Raw genomic sequence first — 19,427 nt, forward strand, 5'->3', positions numbered from 1 at the left:
ATGTGACAAATAAACTTGACTTGACTTGACTACGTGGGTTTTCCCCTGGTGCTCCAGTTTCCTCCCACTCCAAAGGCGTATAGGTTTGTAGGTTAATTAGCTTTGGTAAACTTGTAAATTGTCCCTAGTGTTTATGATAGAGCTTGTAGAATTTGGTGAATTCTAAAGTCTAAGTAAATAAAATACTGCAAGGCTGTAACGCTATATTCTGCACTCTTGTATTTGTCTCTTCACACTACCTGTTGTACCATGTCTGGCTTGATCGTCCTCATGTACAGTACGACTTGTTTGGGTAGCCCGCAAACAAGTTTTTTTCACTGTATTTCAATACATGACGATACTATTTTTCTGCGTTGAGTAAATTAGTGTTTCAAGTTTCCAATTGATAATGAATACGTTGATGTTGCTTTATAAACAAGCAGCATTTTCAAGAAAAATACTTGGTGAAGGTTTTGTAGTGATCATTTTTTTAAAAATGAAGCTTTTGAACGAATATGCCACAAAAATCTAAAGTCTTCAATGAGTTGGAATAGATCGGGACTGCACCCTGGTTTATGGAAGGACCATTCAGTAATCTGATAACAACGGGTCAGAAGCTGCTCCTTAGTCGGGTGCTACATGGTTTTAAGCTTTTGCACTTCTCATTGACAGGAAAGATGAGGAGAGAATCAGGTTACTGTGTTGTGCAGAAATAAGGAACTGCAGATTCTGGTTTACCAAGGAAAGACAAAGTGCTGGGTGACTCAGCGGGGGTCAGTCATGATGTTTCGGGTCAGATTCTCTCTGGCAGGGGCCCAGACCCAAAACGTCACCAGCCAGGTTCTCCAGAGATGCTGCCTGACCCGCAGACTTACTCCAGCATTTTGCATCTTCATTGTGTTGTGCAGTCAGGGTACGAGTGACGGAATGACCATATCAATCAGGTATACCTTGCAATTGACACTCGTTCCGGTGAAGGTACAACAATTTCAATATGTGAACAATTTCCAATAATTTGGGCAAATTAGAAATTCAGCAGCATTTAATCACTCAGGATTTCCAGCAGTCTTGAGAAGTCTGAAAGAAATATCGAACTTTGGCTCCGATTTTGACAATTGTATCCTAGAAACAATGTGTAGGAAGGAACTGCAGATGCTGGTTTACAATGAAAATGGACAAAAATCTGGAGTAACTCAGCGGGTCAGGCAGCATCTCTGAAGAAAAGGAATAGGTGACGTTTCAGGTCGAGAGCCTTCTTCAGGCAGATTCAGGGGGAAAGGAAATTAGAGATATAGAAGGTACATAGAATACATGAAAGATATGCGTAAAATCAATGATGATGAAGGAAAGGTGGAAACCACAATGGTTCATTGTTGGGTGTAGGGTAGACGATAATAAATTATACAGACAATGCTTTCGTTCATACTTAAAATAGAGTGAGATGATGATATGCTAGTTCGGTATTCCAAAAAATCCAAGGAATCACGGGATTTGTCAAAGGTCAAATGCTATAAATAAAATTCGAACAAAACGCTGTAGATTCAGTGAGTATAGTTTGGGTCTGATTTTTTGTCTTTTTTCAGTGGTGGCCGGGGGAGGGGGTGAGGGGGGAGAAAGGTGGGGATGGAGACTGGACCGGCTCTCACTGGACCGGACCCTGGACCGGATCAAAACGTCTCCCCAGCACCACAGGTGCTGCCGAACCACCACTGGACCGTCCCCGGTTCCCCCCCCCCCCCCCACTCGAGTGTCCCATCCCCGTCCCGGGGGCGGGCGGAGATATCCAGACCAATGGGACACCGGTCATGGGCCCACTGCCAGCATGGAGAACCCACAGACCCACAGCCAGCGCCAACTCCAGGCCAACCCCGCTCCAACTCTAGAGGAATCCGCTCCCCAATGGGCCGCTACGGCGACAAGTGCCAGTTCGCCCACGGCATGGCCGAGCTGCGCTCCCTCAGCCGTCACCGCAAGTAGAAGATGGAGCAGTGTCGCACCTTCCACACCACAGGCTAATGCCCCTACGGTACCCGCTACCACTTCATCCACAACCCGAGGAGCGAGGGCCCCAGCCTCGCCTGCGCCACAGGCCAGCCTAACTCCGCCTCCTCTGGCCCTAGACTGGGCCACACTGCAGGCGGCCTTCAGCCCTGACCTGGAGTTGGAGCTGGCCCAGACTCTGGGCTTGGGGCTGGGCAAGGGAGGGGGAGGAGGTTGCTGCTGCCGCCAGCACCACCATCACCAACAGCACCAGCGGGCGCCCGGCCTGCTCATGGCCGGCAGGAGCCCATCCGCAGACTCTCTCTCCGACCATAACGACTCCAGCAGCAGTGGCTCCAAGTTGCCAGTCTTCGAGCAGGGCCGGCGGCTGCCCATCTTCAGCAGGATCTCGGTGTCGGACTGAGGGGAGGGGGTTGGAGGTGGAGGGCTGCCGGCCAACCCAGCAGGACAGGCAGAGCTGAGCTGGAGACAGCGGGTGCAAGTACGGGGCCGCCCCGCCAGCCCAGGGCCTCCCCGGACACCTCCGGTCCACAGGGACGGGACACCGGGGAGGGGACGGCCCAGCAGCAACTCAAGAGCACCCGCAGCGACGGAGAGTCAGGCCCGACCAACCCCAGTGTGCAAACTTGCACACAATGCAGCACCACCGTTGCCGAGACTATTATATAGCTAGTGACCTATGACCTGGGCATATGCAGTCGGAATACCGAACTCGCTTATACTTTCCCCGCCCGAGAATTCAGTTTGTTTGCACATTTAAAACCATGGAAAAGAGCATATTATTCGCACCTTCATTCTGTGAAACATAACATATAGCTCCATCGCCCATGGTGCTACAACTAGTGCGGTTCCAGAAGCCTTTCGTGTCCATGTATACACAATTGCCCTTTGAATTAAGATGGGAATACTCCCAAGGTCTGTAATCCGAATTGCTTCCATCTGACCATTCAAATGTTGATCCTCCCTGGTGCAAGAAAATGAAAATTACCATTAAAGGCATAATTGCAACAAGCTAATTATTAATAAGAGTGCACTTTCAGCTGTGGCATTAAACAGAGGCCACATCTTCAATATTGGAACATATTAATTTCTCCCATCAATCATTACCACAAGACAAAGATTAGCAATTAATTTGTTTTCCCTGGAATTTTACTGTATGGAAATTACTGTTAATGTAATGAGACTGACTTAAGTGTCACTGTACCAAGAACCTGTACCAACTCGAAATGGTCTTTCTGCTTTTCAGTGAAAAATAAATTTTCATACAGATCTAACAGATTACATTACAACAGTCTAAATACAACAAACACAAATTAATTTTTTAAAATTTCTCTTCAAATCTTTTAAGCAGATATCGAGGAGTTGTCAAATTTGTATTTAGATTTCTTCAGTTTTTTAAATCACTGCTGTTCACACTGTAAACTGCAGGCTGCCTCCGATTTAATAAGGAAGTACTTTTCTTTTGTTTTAATCCTGTCAGAATTGTCTGCACACAGAACACAGAATTTGTTCAGAGAGATAGATCTTGACTCTGAGATATCTTATAGTTTAGTCATATGACATGGAAACAGGCACTTCGGCCCACCGAGTTCATGCTGACCAATGATCACCCATTAATTCTATCCTAAACATTAGGGGTGATTTACAGAAGCCAATTAACCTACAAACCTGTACGTCTTTGGGAGGAAACCGGAACAGCCGGTGAAAACCCATGTGGTCACAGGGAGAATGTTGCCCCTCAGGTTACTATTAAAAATTTCCCCTCTCACCTTAAACCTATGTCCCCTGGTTCTTGATTCCCCTACTCTGGGTGTGCATCTACCCTATCTAGTCCCCTCATGATCTTACATACATCTATAAGAATACCCCTCATTATCCTGTGCTCCAAGGAATAAAATCCTAGCCTGCCCAATCGTCCGTGTAGATTGGGCCCTCAAGTCCTGGACACATCCTCGTAAATCAATGTTGCACTCTTTCCAGTTTAACACCATCCTTCCGAAAGCAGGATGATCAAAACTGAACACAATAATCCAAATGCGGTCACACCAACATCTTGCACAACGGCAACATTCCACAGTTCACAAGGAAGAATACATCTCCAGTCCAGTCTATGTAACATCTAAAGGTCAAAATTCAGACAAATGGAGTGACTGCGCATTAAACCTTCTGACCTATAAATGGGGTCATAACATGTATTGCAACAGAAAGCAAAGACCTCATGTAAATTGTCACGTGCATGCATGGATTAGACAATAATGTATTTGTAGTATCTACAGTATTATCTGATCAAATTGTGAACATTGGAATGTCTTTGGAACTGGTGCACTACAAGGCTGAGAACTATATTCTGCACTCTGTATCTTCCCCATTGCTCTATCTGTTGTGCATGAGTTTTGCTTGATTGCATGGTACATGTGATCTTCCAACAGTATGTTTAGGCAGATGAGATCAGTTTCACTTGGCACATCTTCAGCACAAATATTGTGAGGTGAAGGGTCTGCATTGCACTGTTCTATGTTTTATGTTCTATTCACTGTACCTTGGTGCATATGACGATAATAAACCTAAACCTGTTTAAACTAATTTTGGGTTAATACATAGTAAACCCTCGTTATAACAGACTATGGTGGGGAGTGTCCGTTATTGCAGATTGTCCGCTATAACCGAGTGGGGAAGGTGGGTAAAGTTTAACCCAAAACCGGGAGGGAAGACCTGCGGCGTTGTGAGGGTTAATAAGACGGAGAGCTATGGAGCCTCCGGCCCTGCACGCTGTGGACCTGGGACGGGCCCGGTACTCACGCCACCCTCATGGTGCTCGCTCTCTCCGTTCCCACAAGAAGCTCCCGCCACGCGGCGCCAGCTCATTGGGTAACTGGCGGTAGGGGGGTGGGGAGGTGGTGGGGGTGCAACAGGAGCCTCGGTCCGCTATAACCAGAATCGATTATACAGAGGTCCGTAATTGCTAGGGTTTACTGCATTAGGGTATTACAGATCAGGTCACAATGTGCAATGTGCCTTTTTAGAAAACTTACATCTTGGCTGAATAAGCCAATCCAGAGAGGAAAACCATCCGACTTCACCAAGCTTTTCAGGAACACATGCTGAGATTCGTCATATACACTGACGAGTTGATGTTGGGACTTCTTGCATTGCTGCATTGCATCGTACCAATTGATCTTCTTCCGAAGTAACATGTAAGTGTAGTTTCCATACTGCACTTTTTCAGGAAGCGGTTCAAAGTTACTTGGATCAGAGTCTTAAGAAAAAAAATGCCAAGTTAAAATCTTTATATTATTCAATTATAATTTCAATATGTTATTTAAGCATTCAATTGAATCAATTTCAAATGAGTAGACTCTAAAACAACTTGTACAATGAACATATAGCACGTGCAAACAATAAATAGTTCCCCAGCTCTTTTTAAACAATAAAATTACATCAGAATATTCACACTAAGGTCACTGAACATTCAGATTCAAGAAAGGATTCTAAATGCTGTTTAATTGCCAGAGGTTGGTGGTCTAACCACCTTGAGAGAGATGAGGGTAAAAGATAGATTAGCCATGATTGAATGGCATTCGAAGGGCCGAAAGGTCTAATTCTGCCCCTGTGACAAACTTACCATTTTCAATTTTACAAACAAAGACACTTTGAAGTATCAACTTTGTCTGGTGGAACGGATGGCTAGCCAGGTACCAAAACCCATCCATATCAAGGACGGCTGCAAGGAAGCTTTGATGCTTGTTGAGAACGTTTGGTCTTTCAGAACGCCATTTTGAAAAACGCACATAAGAACCGTCGTACCACATCATGCTTTTTCCTAAAACCAAACAAAACTTAGTTAACATGGATCCACAATAATAATAATAATAATAATAATAGAAGACTCGACATTTAAAAAACATTTGTATTTTAATTCAGTATGAAAAAAAATCTACTTATCTGGAAGACACAAGGAACTGCAGATGCGGGTTTACCAAAAGGCACAAAGTGCTGGAGTAACTCAGCAGGTCAGGCAGCATCTCTGAGGACATGGATACGTAGTTTTTTTATGTTGGGAAGAAAGGTCTCAATCCAAAATGGCACCTATCCTTGTCCTTTAAAGATGTTGCCTGGCCTGTTTCATTAATCCAAATGATCAGAGGCTTTGTAAGGTTTTCAGGAAAAGAAAATCTCTATTTTATTTTGATGGAGAAATTCTTTCTTTCAACACTTAAAAGCTGAATTTGAATTAATCTGTCACTTAGCAGTTGACTGCAGATCGTCTGCCTGTGCTCATCCCCCATGCTGAACACAAAACGCGGTAGACCGCAGCCTACAGGGGAAGGCCACAGAGCCAGCAACTGCTCGTCCAAAGAGTAGACAAGTAGATCAAAGGGAATGATAAAGTGCAGAATAGTTTCCAGCCAGGTAGTGCAATGCTGGCGAATGTATTGAAGTGAACTATTAAAATTTGCCTCATTATATGTTGAAACACATAAGCTGTGTAAATAAGATGATGACTGGAAGAACACAATATCTGTAGCCAAACAAAACAGTAAGAAACAAATTTTGACCACAAAACAGTAGAAAGACATTTTACTTTACTTACCATTATATACAACACTAAGCCACACCCACTTGTAGAGGTAATTTTGAATATTAAGTTGTTCAATGATAAAGTTATTTTCTTTTTCACTCCTAATAGTCAACGTCTTGGAGTGTGGATCTGTCAGATAAAGATTATGAAAGTTATACTTTATCTGATTGAATTGCTTTCAAAAAATTTGTTCTGGGAACCATTCGGCCCATCAAGTCTACTGACATTCAATCATATAACCATATAACAATTACAGTACGGAAACAGGCCATCTCGGCCCTACAAGTCCGTGCCGAACAACTTTTTCATGGCTGATCTATCAAATAATCTAGAAAAGTTAAAGGTTTTTTTTTAAATGGTAAGTACAGGTTAAATACATAACTAGTTAACAAATAAATATCCAGGCAACTAAGCAAATAATGAATGAATAGAATTTAGCACATCCTCTAAAACCACACCAGATCTCCTCAAACATATAGATGTGGTCATCTCTGACAGGATGTCCTGCAGAAAAGTTCTTACCCAAATTCTTGCACATGGTGTGGAAAGAGCTCTCCTGAAAAAAACTTGGCTTCTCAGGATGAGTCAGAAAGGTGTAGCAATTATTTCTGAATGGTATCCATAATGCTCCTTGAATCTTATGGGGGCATCTCACAGTTTCAACATCGATCACTTCTGGTTCTTGTTTTTCTGTCATGTTGAAATGTGTATTTTAAAACATGCAAAGAACTAGTTTTATAATTGGCAGATTATGAAAGCAGGGACAAGATATATAATTAACACAAGATATCCCATTAACAATACTCCAATTCTAAAGAAGGATTTTGAAACCTTTGTCCGAACAGATCTCACTGTGGCTGGGCCTTCGCCATCACCAGTCTTTTGTCATATCACACTATTATAATCAAAGATAGACACAAAGTGCTGGAGAAACTCAGCAGATCAATAATAATATAATAATATATTTTATTATCATTGCACATAAGTGCAACAAGATTTGGGTTTGCAGCTTCCATCCGATGTCATACTTAAATAACTAATAAAATTTAGATTTAGATACCCTGAGAAGCATGGTTTGTAAAAATAACATTACAACAGTAAAACAGTTCAAACAGACTAAAGTGCAGATGTGTCTGTGCGACGTGACCATCCGAGGGAGACAGTCCACGGCGGGTGGGGGGCACTCAGCAGGGCCGGTTCAGAGCCGCTATAGCTATCTGGGAATGAAGCTGTTCCAGAGCTATCAGGCAGCATCTCTGGAGAAAAAGGATGGGTGAAGGGTTCTGACCTGAAATGTCACCTATCCTTTTTCTCCAGAGATCCTGCCTGACCCGCCGAGTTACTCCAGCACAGTGTCTATCTTTGGTATAAGCCAGCATCTGCAGTTGTTCATTTCTCCAATATTTCAATCCTCTGGTTCAGAATATTTGCACACGTTGCACATTTCCTTCCTAAAGCATTTTAATTAGTTACTTTTGTTCACATCTGGCTATATTTGGTCATTTCCCGATTGATGCTCAAGGCCTATTACTTTGACCGCTGCTGAAAGATAGCCCCAAGAAATAATGTGTCAAGTGAACTTTATGTCCTCAAGGCAGGTCAAAATACTTTCCTCTTAAGTATTTGTAAAGTGTGGTCATTGGTGCAACATGGGAATATCTAGTAGCAAGTTTGCAAAAGAGACAAATGTTCAGGTAAATCCTGTTGCTGGTTGAGGGGCAAATATCAGAAATATTAAGACGGTTAGTTTTGTTTAGAAATACAGTATTGAAACAGGCTAGACACAGTGTTGCAGTAACTCAGCAACATTGGATGACGCTGGATCATCCCTGGAAACAGACCCTTCGGCCCATCGAGGCCATGCCGACCATCGATCACCTGTTCACACTAGTTCTAGGTTATCTCTCTTTCTCATCCACTCCCTACGCACTAGGGACAATTACAACTTGGTTGGTATTCACTGAATAGTGCTATACCCAAGATATCGAATTTCTAACCGACCCAAAAAATTGGCACCCATACCCACTGAAAATGCTTGGTATGCTTTTTGCAGTCAGTTGGGATACTTACTTTGTTGAACATGACAAAGGGCACCTGGCAAAACTGAATCACAGCCCAATGTTTTCCAATACCCATCCACATCCATGTACACACAATTATCAGTAGGGGCCGAGTCATCCATGCTCCAATGGCTGTATGTTGTATGCCTTCCATCAGACCAGCGGAAGTATAATCCATCCTGATATCGAAAACAAAACACGCCACATTTTACGTTATTTGACATAAGCAAAACACATTCTCAGTTTCACCGAATTACATCCGCAGCAACAGAAAGCGCACGGCATAGAATTCACATTTAATCAGAGTTTTCATCAATTCCAGAAATGCAAACAAATAATTGGATGCAAGTATGACCACTGCTGTAATATAAGAACATGTGGCCATGAGTGGTGAATCTCTGGAACTCTCTGCCACAGAAGGTAGTTGAGGCCAGTTCATTGGCTATATTTAAGAGGGAGTTAGATGTGGCCCTTGTGGCTAAAGGGATCAGGGGGTATGGAGAGAAGGCAGGTACAGGATACCGAGTTGGATGATCATATTGAATGGCGGTGCAGGCTCGAAGGGCCGAATGGCCTACTGCACCTTTTTTCTATAACATCCGACAGCAAAGTTGCAAAATAAAAAAAGATCTCGGATAAATCTTGGTGCTAAATGAAAGGCAAATATCAAATATTTGGACATTTTGACAAACTCATTTTACAAACATGTATATAGGCCCTTCAGCCCATCAAGACCATGCCGATTGATCACCCATTCACACTAGTCCTATGTCATCCCATTTCCTCATAGACTCTCGACACGAGGGTTCCCTAACTATCAGACAGTGAATTAAACACAAACAGTACCCCATGGGCTTCGTTGGGGTTTCTGTAGTCAATAGGATGAGAGTTGGGAAAGTGAACACTAGCATTGGACTTATGGTTCCAAACAGTGTGCTTCTGATGGTGATTTCTGGCTGTGTCATGAAATTCATGAGGATTCACCAGAGTTTCTGCCTTGTTACAAACTTTCCAAGAAATCTGCCAAGTCGTCATCCTGTGTACAGCCTATATGAGCCAAGGAGATATCGTAAAGCATCCTAACAGCTATTATTGTACTGAACTGTAAAGCGGTAATGTGCTTCATAAGGACGGGCATTTTGAAAGGATTATAATCTTCCTTATGTTGGGTCTATCAGTTTTCAGAAAGATAGATATGCAGCAAACAAGGTTAAAACACCTCAATGGAGGAACCCAAGATGGATGACCATATTCTCATGTTTGGAAAACATGTTCCCTTTCTAGACCTTTTGTCATTTTAATAGTAATTTACAACATCTGTGAATATTACCAAAGAAATAAACATTTCCATTTCAAAATGAGTTTACTTACCTTCTTCGATGAAACTGAGCATTTTAAAAAATTGTGCTAAGGTATTACACGGCTTCTCGAAACCTATGTTTGTTTTCCCATTGGATAAAAATATAATTGGAAAATGACTTGGTAGGAACTTACATCTTGGCTGTAGAGTCCGATCCACACTCTATGTCCAAGCAAGCTGACAGTAACTGTGAGGAAGGCTTGATGGTAGGGGTCAGTGATGCTGACCAATTTGTAACCATTCTTTAGACATTCTGTGAGGGATTCCTCCCAAGTTAGGTTCTTGTTGATTATTATGTAAGTATGGTTCAGATAATTCAAGGTGTCATTTAAATGTTGAGATGTTGTCCGATTGACAGAACCTTCCAAAAGAAAACATGAGAAGTTCATCAGTTATAGGAGCAGAATGAGGCCATTCGGCTCATCAAGTCTACTCCATCATTCAATCATGGCTGATCTATCTTTTCCTCTCAACCCCATTCTACTGCCTTCTTCCCAAACCCGACATCTTCACCAATCAAGAATCTGTCAATCTCTGCCTTAAAAATATCCATTGACTGCTGTCTGTAGCAAAGAAATTACCAGTGACAGCTCACAAAGTGATAAGTAATGTTTTAAGTTCCTGTGTGGATGTTACTCAATTTTACATAGAACATAGAAAAGTTTAGGTTCATGTTTGTTATTGGCACGTGTACCGAGGTACAGTGAAAAGCTTTGTTTTGCAGACTAAACACAGATAATATCACACATCAATATAGATTCTAGCTAAATTCAAGTAGTGCATTGTAGTGCACCAATTCCATAGACAAAGTCCAAAGTCCACGATGGAGTAGAGGTGAATTGAACAGTAACTTAAGAATTAATTAGCTTAATTCTCCCAAACGATATCATCCCACTCACACCCAAGATGGTGGCACAGGAGCGCAGCGGTAGAACGCTGCCTTGCAGCGCCAGAGAGCTGGAATCGATCGTGACTACGGGTGCTGTCAGTATGGAGTTTGTACATTGGCCCTGTGACCGCATGGGTTTTCTCCAGGTGCTCCGGTTTCCTTCCACATTTGAATGACGTGCGGGTTTATAGGTTAATTGGCTTCTGTAAATTGTCTCCACTGTGTAGGATAGTGTTAGTGTATGGGGTGGTGTATGGGGTGATCATTGGTCGGCATAGACTCAGTGGGCTGAAGGGCCTATTTCCACCTTGTATCTCTAAAGTTTGAAGTAGAGTGCAAAGTCAAGTTTAAAAAGCATGTTGTTGAAATACAGGTTTAATGTGTGTTTACGATCGGTGGGAACTGTAAGAAATAAAAGGTATATACCTTGACGTTTTTGGCATACAGCAGTGATTTGCTGATCCTCGCACACTACAAAATCCCATTTTCCAATGTATGAACTGTGAGCCTCATTGAGCAGCAGAGCACAGCGTTTTTCTATATTAAAGAGCTGAAAACAAAATTCACAATAAAGCAGTAGAATTTTTCTGAATTACAAAGTTGCAGTTTCTCATCTTCTGTTGAACATTAATTCATCCCTTTGAGAAAGTTTTTTAAAAAGTCGTGAAGTGCTGGAGCAGCGGGTCAGGCTGCATCACTGGAGAAAATGGCTAAGTCACGTTTCAGATGCACAGGGTATTGTCCTGAATTGTCGCCTATTCGTGTTCTTCACAGATGTTGCCTGACCCACTGAGTTACTCTCCAGCACTTTACGTCTTTTTTTTGTAAGCCAGCACCTGCAGTTTTTGTTTCCCCGTATTTCTTAAACTAGTTTTGCACCAACTTTACCAGAAAGAGAACATTAATTTCAAATGCTAGAAAACTGAAAGAGTAAAAGATGAAAGGTCAAGATCTGAAATATTTATCTGACTTTCCTCTTCATAAATTCATGTTAAAGAACGGGATTATATTGTGGAGGTTCATTGGAAGTCATGTAAAGAACTAAAGAACTCCAGAGGATAGAATCGAAGTTTATTTGACCTCTCTTTATACAGTGCCCTCCATAATGTTTGGGACAAAGACCCATCATTTATTTATTTGCCCCTGTACTCCACAATTTGAGATTTTGTAATAGAAAATAATCACGTGGTGAAAGTGCACAGTCAGATTTGAATAAAGGCCATTTTTATACATTTTGGTTTCACCATGTAGAAATTGCAGCAGTATTTATACATAGTCCCCCCATTTCAGGACACCATAATGTTTGGGACACAGCAATGTCATGTAAATGAAAGTAGTCATGTTTACTAATTTGTTGCATATCCTTTGCATGTAATGACTGCTTGAAGTCTGCGATTCATGGGCATCACCAGTTGCTGGGTGTCATCTCTTGTGATGCTCTGCCACGCCTGTATTGCAGCCATCTTTAGATTATGCTTGTTTTGGGGGCTAGTGCCCTTCAGTTTTCTCTTCAGCATATAAAAGACATGCCCAATTGGGTTCAGATCAGGTGATTGACTTGGCCACTCAAGAATTGACCATTTTTTAGCTTTGAAAAACTCCTTTGTTGCTTTAACAGTATGTTTGGGATAATTATCTTGCTGTAGAATGGACTGCTAGCCAATAAGTTTTGAGATATTTGTTTGAACCTGAGCAGATAGGATGTGTCTATACACTTCAGAATACATTGTGCTACTACCATTAGCAGTTGTATCATCAATGAAGATAAGTGAGCCAGTACCTTCAACAGCCATACATGCCCAGGCCATAGCACCCCCACCACCGTGTTTCACAGATGAGGTGGTATGCTTTGGATCTTGGGTGGTTCTCTCCTCCATACTTTGCTCTTGCCATCACTCTGATATGTTAATCTTCATCTCATCTTTTCAAAAGAGCTTTTTCCCGAACTGTGGTTGGTCTTTTAAGTACTTCTTGGCAAACTGTAACCTGGCCATCCTATTTTTGAAGCTAACCAGTGGTTTGCATCTTGCAGTGTAGCCTCTGTATTTCTGTTCATGAAGTCTTCTGCAGACAGTGGTCATTGACAAATCAACACCTGACTCCTGAAGAGTGTTTCTGATCTGTCGGACAGGTGTTTGGGGATTTTCCTTTATTATAGAGAGAATTCTTCTGTCATCAGCTGTGGAGATCTTCCTTGGCCTGCCAGTCCCTTTGCGATTAGTAAGCTCACCAGTGCTCTCTTTCTTCTTAATGATGTTCCAAACAGTTGATTTTGGTAAGCCTGCGGTCTAGCTGATGTCTCAACAGTTTTATTCTTGTTTCTCAGTCTCATAATGGCTTCTTTGACTTTCATTGGTACAGCTTTGGTCCTCATGTTGATAAACAGCAATAAAGGCTTCCAAAGGTGATGGAAAGGCTGGAGGAAAGATTATGTACTGGGAGCTTTCTTGTACCTGCATTAAGGGGCCATTTAAACACACCGGAGCAATTACAAACACCTGTGAAGCCATGTGTCCCAAACATTATGGTGCCCTGAAATGCTCATTACAAAGACATGCGGGTTTATTGGGTAATTGGCCCTCTGTAAAATGCCTGTCACGTGTAGGGAGTGGGTGAGAAAGTGGGATAACATAGAACTAGTGTGAATGGGTAATCGATGGTCAGTGTGGACTCGGTGGGCCGAAGGGCCCGTTTCCATGCTAATCGCTAAACGAAACCTCTTGGGACCATTTTAAATGCTGCAAAATTTACAAAGCATTTTACTTACATCTAAATCTAGCTCCATCTCAACTCTAAATGATGAGAGCCAATTGTAGTAATCAACAGGTCTTCCTGTCACCCAAATGTTGTTTCCAATTCCACTTGAAGGCTGCATACCAAGCCAGAAGCGTTGTGGCAGTGACGGTAAATGAGATACAATAAAATCTGTTAATCGAAAGATGCAAACAGATTTGAGATCAGCTTCAGTCAATAAAACAAAAACAATTGTAATGTGAGCGATCAGAGCTTTCTTTTTCTAGGTATAAAGATGCCAGAACAGATATCATCCCTTACTGGCTATGGCAGATATTGTTCTATTTCAACGTTTGGGAATGCTGCCCAGTGTTCTGGCACACAGCAGTGATCTGTTATTCCTCACAAAGTCTTTTGCCTAATTCATCTCTCAAAGTCAATAACATGACGTATTTTCCAAAGGGTTGGTTTTGAGGCAATTGTCAGGACATGCCTGGCATTTGGCAGCCAGGCTAAACTTTGAGATCACCAACTAACAGCTCATAAAATTTGGAGATACATTTTTATAACTCAAAACTGAAAAGTTATAAGTTTCGACATGGCATCTGAAACGTGGTGACTCTTGTGTACTAACTCAGTGTGGTCTGCTGCCTTATACACTTCTGCTTAATATAATTGTGCCCAACTTATAGTAGGAATGTCACTGAACTGTATGTAAAGAATTTCACTTTACTTGGGTACTTGGATGACAATAAAGTACCATTGCTTTTCTCTCCTTCAGCTCTCCCCCTCCCCCACACTCCCTACTTTCAGTCTGAAGAAGGATCCCGACTCAAAACGTCACCCATCCTTTTTCTCCAGAAATGCTGCTTGATCACCACTGGGAGGCGCCAGCAATGGCTGCCTCGCTAACAGTCTGTCTGTCCCTTCCTTCTCTGTTGTTTCTTTAGTATGTGTTAAATGTATGTTTTTAGTGTTCTCTCAGCTTGTATTATGTGGGGGGTGGTGGGTCAGGGAAACTTTTTTTTAAATCTCTTACCTCGACGGAGATGCGATTTTTTTCCGTATCGTATCTCCGTCCGCACTGCGGCCTAACCGTGGAGTTGGCGGCCTTTGCTGGAGACCGACTTCGGGAGCTCCAACCGTGGGAGCCTGTGGACTTTAACATCGTGGAGCTCACGGTCTCTGCTTAGAGACCGACTTTGGGAACTCCAAGCCGCAGGAGCTTCGACCGCCCCGACTGCGGATGGTTCAACTGCCCCCTCTTGGGGAGAAAAATGAGGGAAGAAGATTTGATTTTATTGCCTTCCATCACAGTGAGGAATGTGGAATCCGCTGTGGTGGATGTTTATGTTGACTTTTATGTAGTTGTGTCTTGTTGCTTTATTTTTAGTATGGCTGTATGGTAATACGAATATCACTGTACCTTATTTGGTACACGTGACAATAAAAGACATTTGAAATCTTTAATTTTCCGCTGAGTTACTCCTGCGCTTTGTGTCGCTCTTTGGTATAAACCAACATTTGCAGTTCCTTGTGTCTACCACTGAACCATGTATTGGAGACACATGACATGAATGCTCCCTGCTGGCCCAGATTGATATTTCAGCCATCTCTACCACTTCAGTAAAAAAGTGGTTTTTAAAATTTGATTTCTCAATTGAAATGAACTGTGCCTTGCACGGCAGTTTCTCGGAAGCACTGATAACCCATGCTCGTTTTAATCATCATCTCCCAAACAACTACATGGTTCAAGAGTCAAGAGAGTGTCAAGAGTTTTTGTCTTATATACCAAAACAAAAGAATTAAATTCTTACTTGCAGCAGTACAACGGGTTTACAAACACAGTACTCAATAGATAATATAATAAACAAACATTAAATTGGATAGGCATATGGACGAGAAGTGAATGGAGGGTTAGGGTATGAGTGCAGGCAGGTGGGACGACAAAGGCAGGGAGGAATTGATTGGCAGATGGGTGGAGTAAGTAACAAAGAACAGAAGGACAGAAGGGAAGGGGAGTGAAATGTGAAGCTAGAGGGAAGGATATAGGTGGAAGGGGCAAGGGGGAGGAGGAGAGGGAAATGAGGGACTCGAGAATGGGAGATGAGTGTATGACGGAGAGGAATGAAGCAGGGTGACTGGTGGTGATAGTGGAAGAAATGGGTGTTGGAGGCAAAGTAACAAGAGGAGTACTACTTCACCATGATGTTTGGGACACATGGCTTCACAGGTGTTTGTAATTGCTCAGGTGTGTTTATTTGCCTCCTTAATGCAGGTATAAGAGAGCTCTCAGCACCTAGTCTTTCCATCACCTTTGGAAACTTTTATTTTTGTTTATCAACAGGAGGACCAAAGTTGTTGCAATGAAAGTCAAAGAAACCATTATGAGACTGAGAAACAAGAATAAAACTGTTAGAGACATCAGCCAAACCGCAGGGGCCTGTCCCACTAGGCAAATTTTTAGGCAACTGGCGGCTGTCATTGTCGATGCAGGTCGCCGAAAAAATCATCCTGGCGGCAACTTACGACAGCACCTACGTCAGGAGAAGTCAAGCTGTGTAGCTTGACTTCTCCTGACGTAGGTGCTGTCGTTGGCGTCAAACCCACTGTCGCCAAAATTTTTTCAACATGTTGAAAATTTAGCGGTGACCAGAAAGACGCTACGACTTTTTGCGCGACTGAGGAGACGACTCCCGGCAACCACTTGCAGTTTCCTAAAAAATTGTCTAAGTGGGACAGGCCCATCGGGCTTACCAAAATCAACTGTTTGGAACATCATTAAGAAGAAAGAGAACACTGGTGAGCTTACTAATCGCAAAGGGGCTGGCAGGCCAAGAAAGACCTCCACAGCTGATGACAGAAGAATTCTCTCTGTCATAAAGAAAAATCCCTAAACACCCGTCCGACAGATCAGAAACACTCGTCAGGATTCAGGTGTGGATTTGACAATGACCACTGTCTGCAGAAGACTTCATGAACAGAAATACAGAGGCTACACTGCAAGATGCAAACCACTGGTTAGCTGCAAAAGTAGGATGGCCAGGTTACAGTTTGCCAAGAAGTATTTAAACGGGCAACCACAGTCCTGGCAAAAAGGTTTTGTGGACAGATGAGACGACGATTAACTTATATCAGAGTGATGGGAAGAGCAAAGTATGGAGGAGAGATGGAACTGCGCAAGATCCAAAGCATACCACCTCATCTGTGAAACACTGTGGTGGGGGTGTTATGGCCTGGGCATGTATGGCTGTTGAAGGTACTGGCTCACTTATCTTCATTGATGATACAACTGCTGATGGTAGTAGCATAATGAATTCTTAGTGTATAGACACATCCTATCTGGTCAAATTCAAACAAATGACTCAAAACTCATTGGCCGGCGGTTCATTCTACAGCAAGACAATGATCCAAAACATACTGCACAAAGGAATTCAAAGCTAACAAATGACTCAAACCTCACCCATTTGAGCATGCCTTGTGTATATGCCGGAGAAAACAGAAGGGGTTCAGCCTCCAAAACAGCAAGATGGTGCAATGATCCAAAACGTTGCAGCGGCCCCTACTGCTGTCTTTTTTTAAAGCTAGTTAAATGTAGTGTTTGCTGTTTTTTAATAGTATTTTTTTTCGGGGGGGGGGGGGGGGGGGGGAAAGCTAACAAATGGTCGGCTGTCGTTGGGGCCTAGCACCATTGGAGCAGCCCTCCAACCTGACCGGGTGCTCCAGTCCCGGTCGGAGCTGCGGACTAATCACCATCGTGGGGCCCGATCTGAACCCATTTGCTGCGACTGACTCCTGGGGCTGTATATGCTGAAGCAGGTCCGGTGGACCGCGACATCGGGAGCTCGCGGGTCTGGGAAGGGGAGAGAGACCGCTTTCCCAAAGCAACCCCAACGCGCTCCAGCCGGTGTAAGTTTAAAGATGGTGCGAACATCACCCGGCAGGCCTGGCAGAGCATTCGCCGCCGGGGGCTCCAACAGACAGACTCAGCGGGGCAACTGGCCTAAAATGGCCGTGGGTCCATGGAATTGCAGACTTCGAGCAGCCATTGCATCACAGTGGTGAAGGATATGTAACAAAAATACTAAACATGCCTCACTGGGGCTCAAATGATAATTTTACATTGTATTGTATACAGGCCTGGCAGAGCATCACCTGGAACTGGGGGGGGAATTGCAGACTTATGTGAAGGATATGTAAATACTAAACATGCCTACTTTTCTTTTACTGCCCGTAATTTCTACATGGTGAAACCAAAATGTGTAAACATGTCCTTTATTAACATCTGACAACGTGCACTTTAACCACATGTGATTTTTTTCTATTACAAATCTCAAGTTGTGGAGTACAGAGGCAAATAAATAAACAACCGGTCTTTGTCCACAACATTGTGGAGGGCACAGTAAATTTGTTTGTTTTTCTTTCAACACTATCGCTGAAGAATTAGTTTCATTCTACATCCTGACTTTGTCTCCTCACCGATCTCCTACACTGTCCCTCTGGCTGCTGGACTGCTGCTGGACTGCTGCTGGGTGCCTCTCGCTGTGCACAGTTTTTCCTGATTGATTGCTCCCATAGTTTAGCTTAGAGATACATTTCTCATTAGTATTCAACTCATAACATACCTTGTTCGACGGAATTGGCTATAGTTGGCAAGTTACCCCCAAGGCTCTGACAGACACGTTGTCCATGATCCCATGAAAGACGTTGTGGCTTTATAAAGTTGTAGCACTGGATCAAATAAGTTAAAAATCATATCAATATAACTTTGTTACTTGCATAGAATCCTACATTATCCTTGGATCATGTAGCCTGTTTGATTGGGACACCATCAACCAGTCTGAGCATTTAAAGGCTCCAGAATAGCAATGGACCACATAAATTGATTACTGCTGCAACTCAATCATAGAAACATAGAAAAATAGGCGCAGGAGTAGGCCCTTCCATCCTTCGAACCAGCACCGCCATTCAATATGATCATGGCTGATCATTTGACATCAGCATCTCATTCCTGCTTTTTCCCCATATCACTTGATTCCTTTAGCCCTAAGAGCTGAATCTCTTGAAAACATCCAGTGAATTGGCCCCCACTGTGACTTGGCCACCACTATAGCAATAATGTCCTTCCTCAGAGGACAAACTAGCACACAATACTCCAGGTGCGATCTCACCAGGGCCCTGTACAACTGCAGTAGGACCTCCTTACTCCAAAACTGAACTCTCGCAATGAAGGTCAACATGCCATTAGCTTTCTTCACAGCCTGCAGTACCTGCATGCTTACTTTCAGTAATCAAGATTGTTTTGAAAACCCATAAGTAGCGAGCAGGCAGCTTTCCCTTCAAAGTCAACACAGTATCCTCATTTGGAAATACATTTTTCTTTAACATCACTGCAGTCAAAAATTGAAATAAAATTGCCCAATGATACAGATGGTAGACTTCACCCAAGAACTGCAGTAATTGGACAGTTTACTGTCACGCTGTGGGCGGCACAGCGGTAGAGCTGTTATCTCACGGCGCTAGAGACCCACGTTCAATCCTGACCTCGGGTTCTGTCTGTGCACAATTTGTACGTAATCCCTGTGACCATGTGGGCTTTCTATCCTCCAGGTGCTCTGGTTTTCTCCCGCATTCCAAAACCATGAGGGTTTATTGGTCAATTGGCCTCTGTAAATTGCCCTTGGTGTGTTGGATGCAAAAGTGGGATAACATAGAACTAGTGTGAACAATGGTCGGCGTGGACTCCACGTTGTATTTCTAAACTGAACTATTACCCTCAACAGTATTTTGGAATAGTGACCAATAATGTTTTCAACCAAACAAAGG

General features: G+C 43.0%; 1 protein-coding gene across 3 annotated transcripts in view; it reads right to left on the reverse strand.

Moving 5' to 3' along the window:
- The window catches only part of ly75 (lymphocyte antigen 75), a 111,997-nt gene that overhangs the window by 14,621 nt on the left and 77,949 nt on the right, over positions 1-19,427 (reverse strand). For all 3 annotated transcript variants that reach the window (XR_008723732.1, XM_055638125.1, XM_055638124.1), the window contains exons 22-31: positions 18,227-18,332; positions 13,636-13,793; positions 11,295-11,418; positions 10,114-10,340; positions 8,630-8,798; positions 7,082-7,249; positions 6,572-6,688; positions 5,603-5,800; positions 5,013-5,236; positions 2,770-2,944 (exon numbers count right to left, since the gene is read on the reverse strand). Coding sequence is in view for 2 of the 3 variants with exons in the window: in XM_055638125.1 (XP_055494100.1) it covers positions 2,770-2,944; positions 5,013-5,236; positions 5,603-5,800; positions 6,572-6,688; positions 7,082-7,249; positions 8,630-8,798; positions 10,114-10,340; positions 11,295-11,418; positions 13,636-13,793; positions 18,227-18,332 (1,666 nt within the window). In the remaining variant the exon portion in view is untranslated. The remainder of the gene's footprint in view (positions 1-2,769; positions 2,945-5,012; positions 5,237-5,602; positions 5,801-6,571; positions 6,689-7,081; positions 7,250-8,629; positions 8,799-10,113; positions 10,341-11,294; positions 11,419-13,635; positions 13,794-18,226; positions 18,333-19,427) is intronic.

The sequence above is a fragment of the Leucoraja erinacea genome, chromosome 7 (genome assembly GCF_028641065.1).
Source record: "Leucoraja erinacea ecotype New England chromosome 7, Leri_hhj_1, whole genome shotgun sequence".
NCBI lineage: Eukaryota > Metazoa > Chordata > Chondrichthyes > Rajiformes > Rajidae > Leucoraja > Leucoraja erinaceus.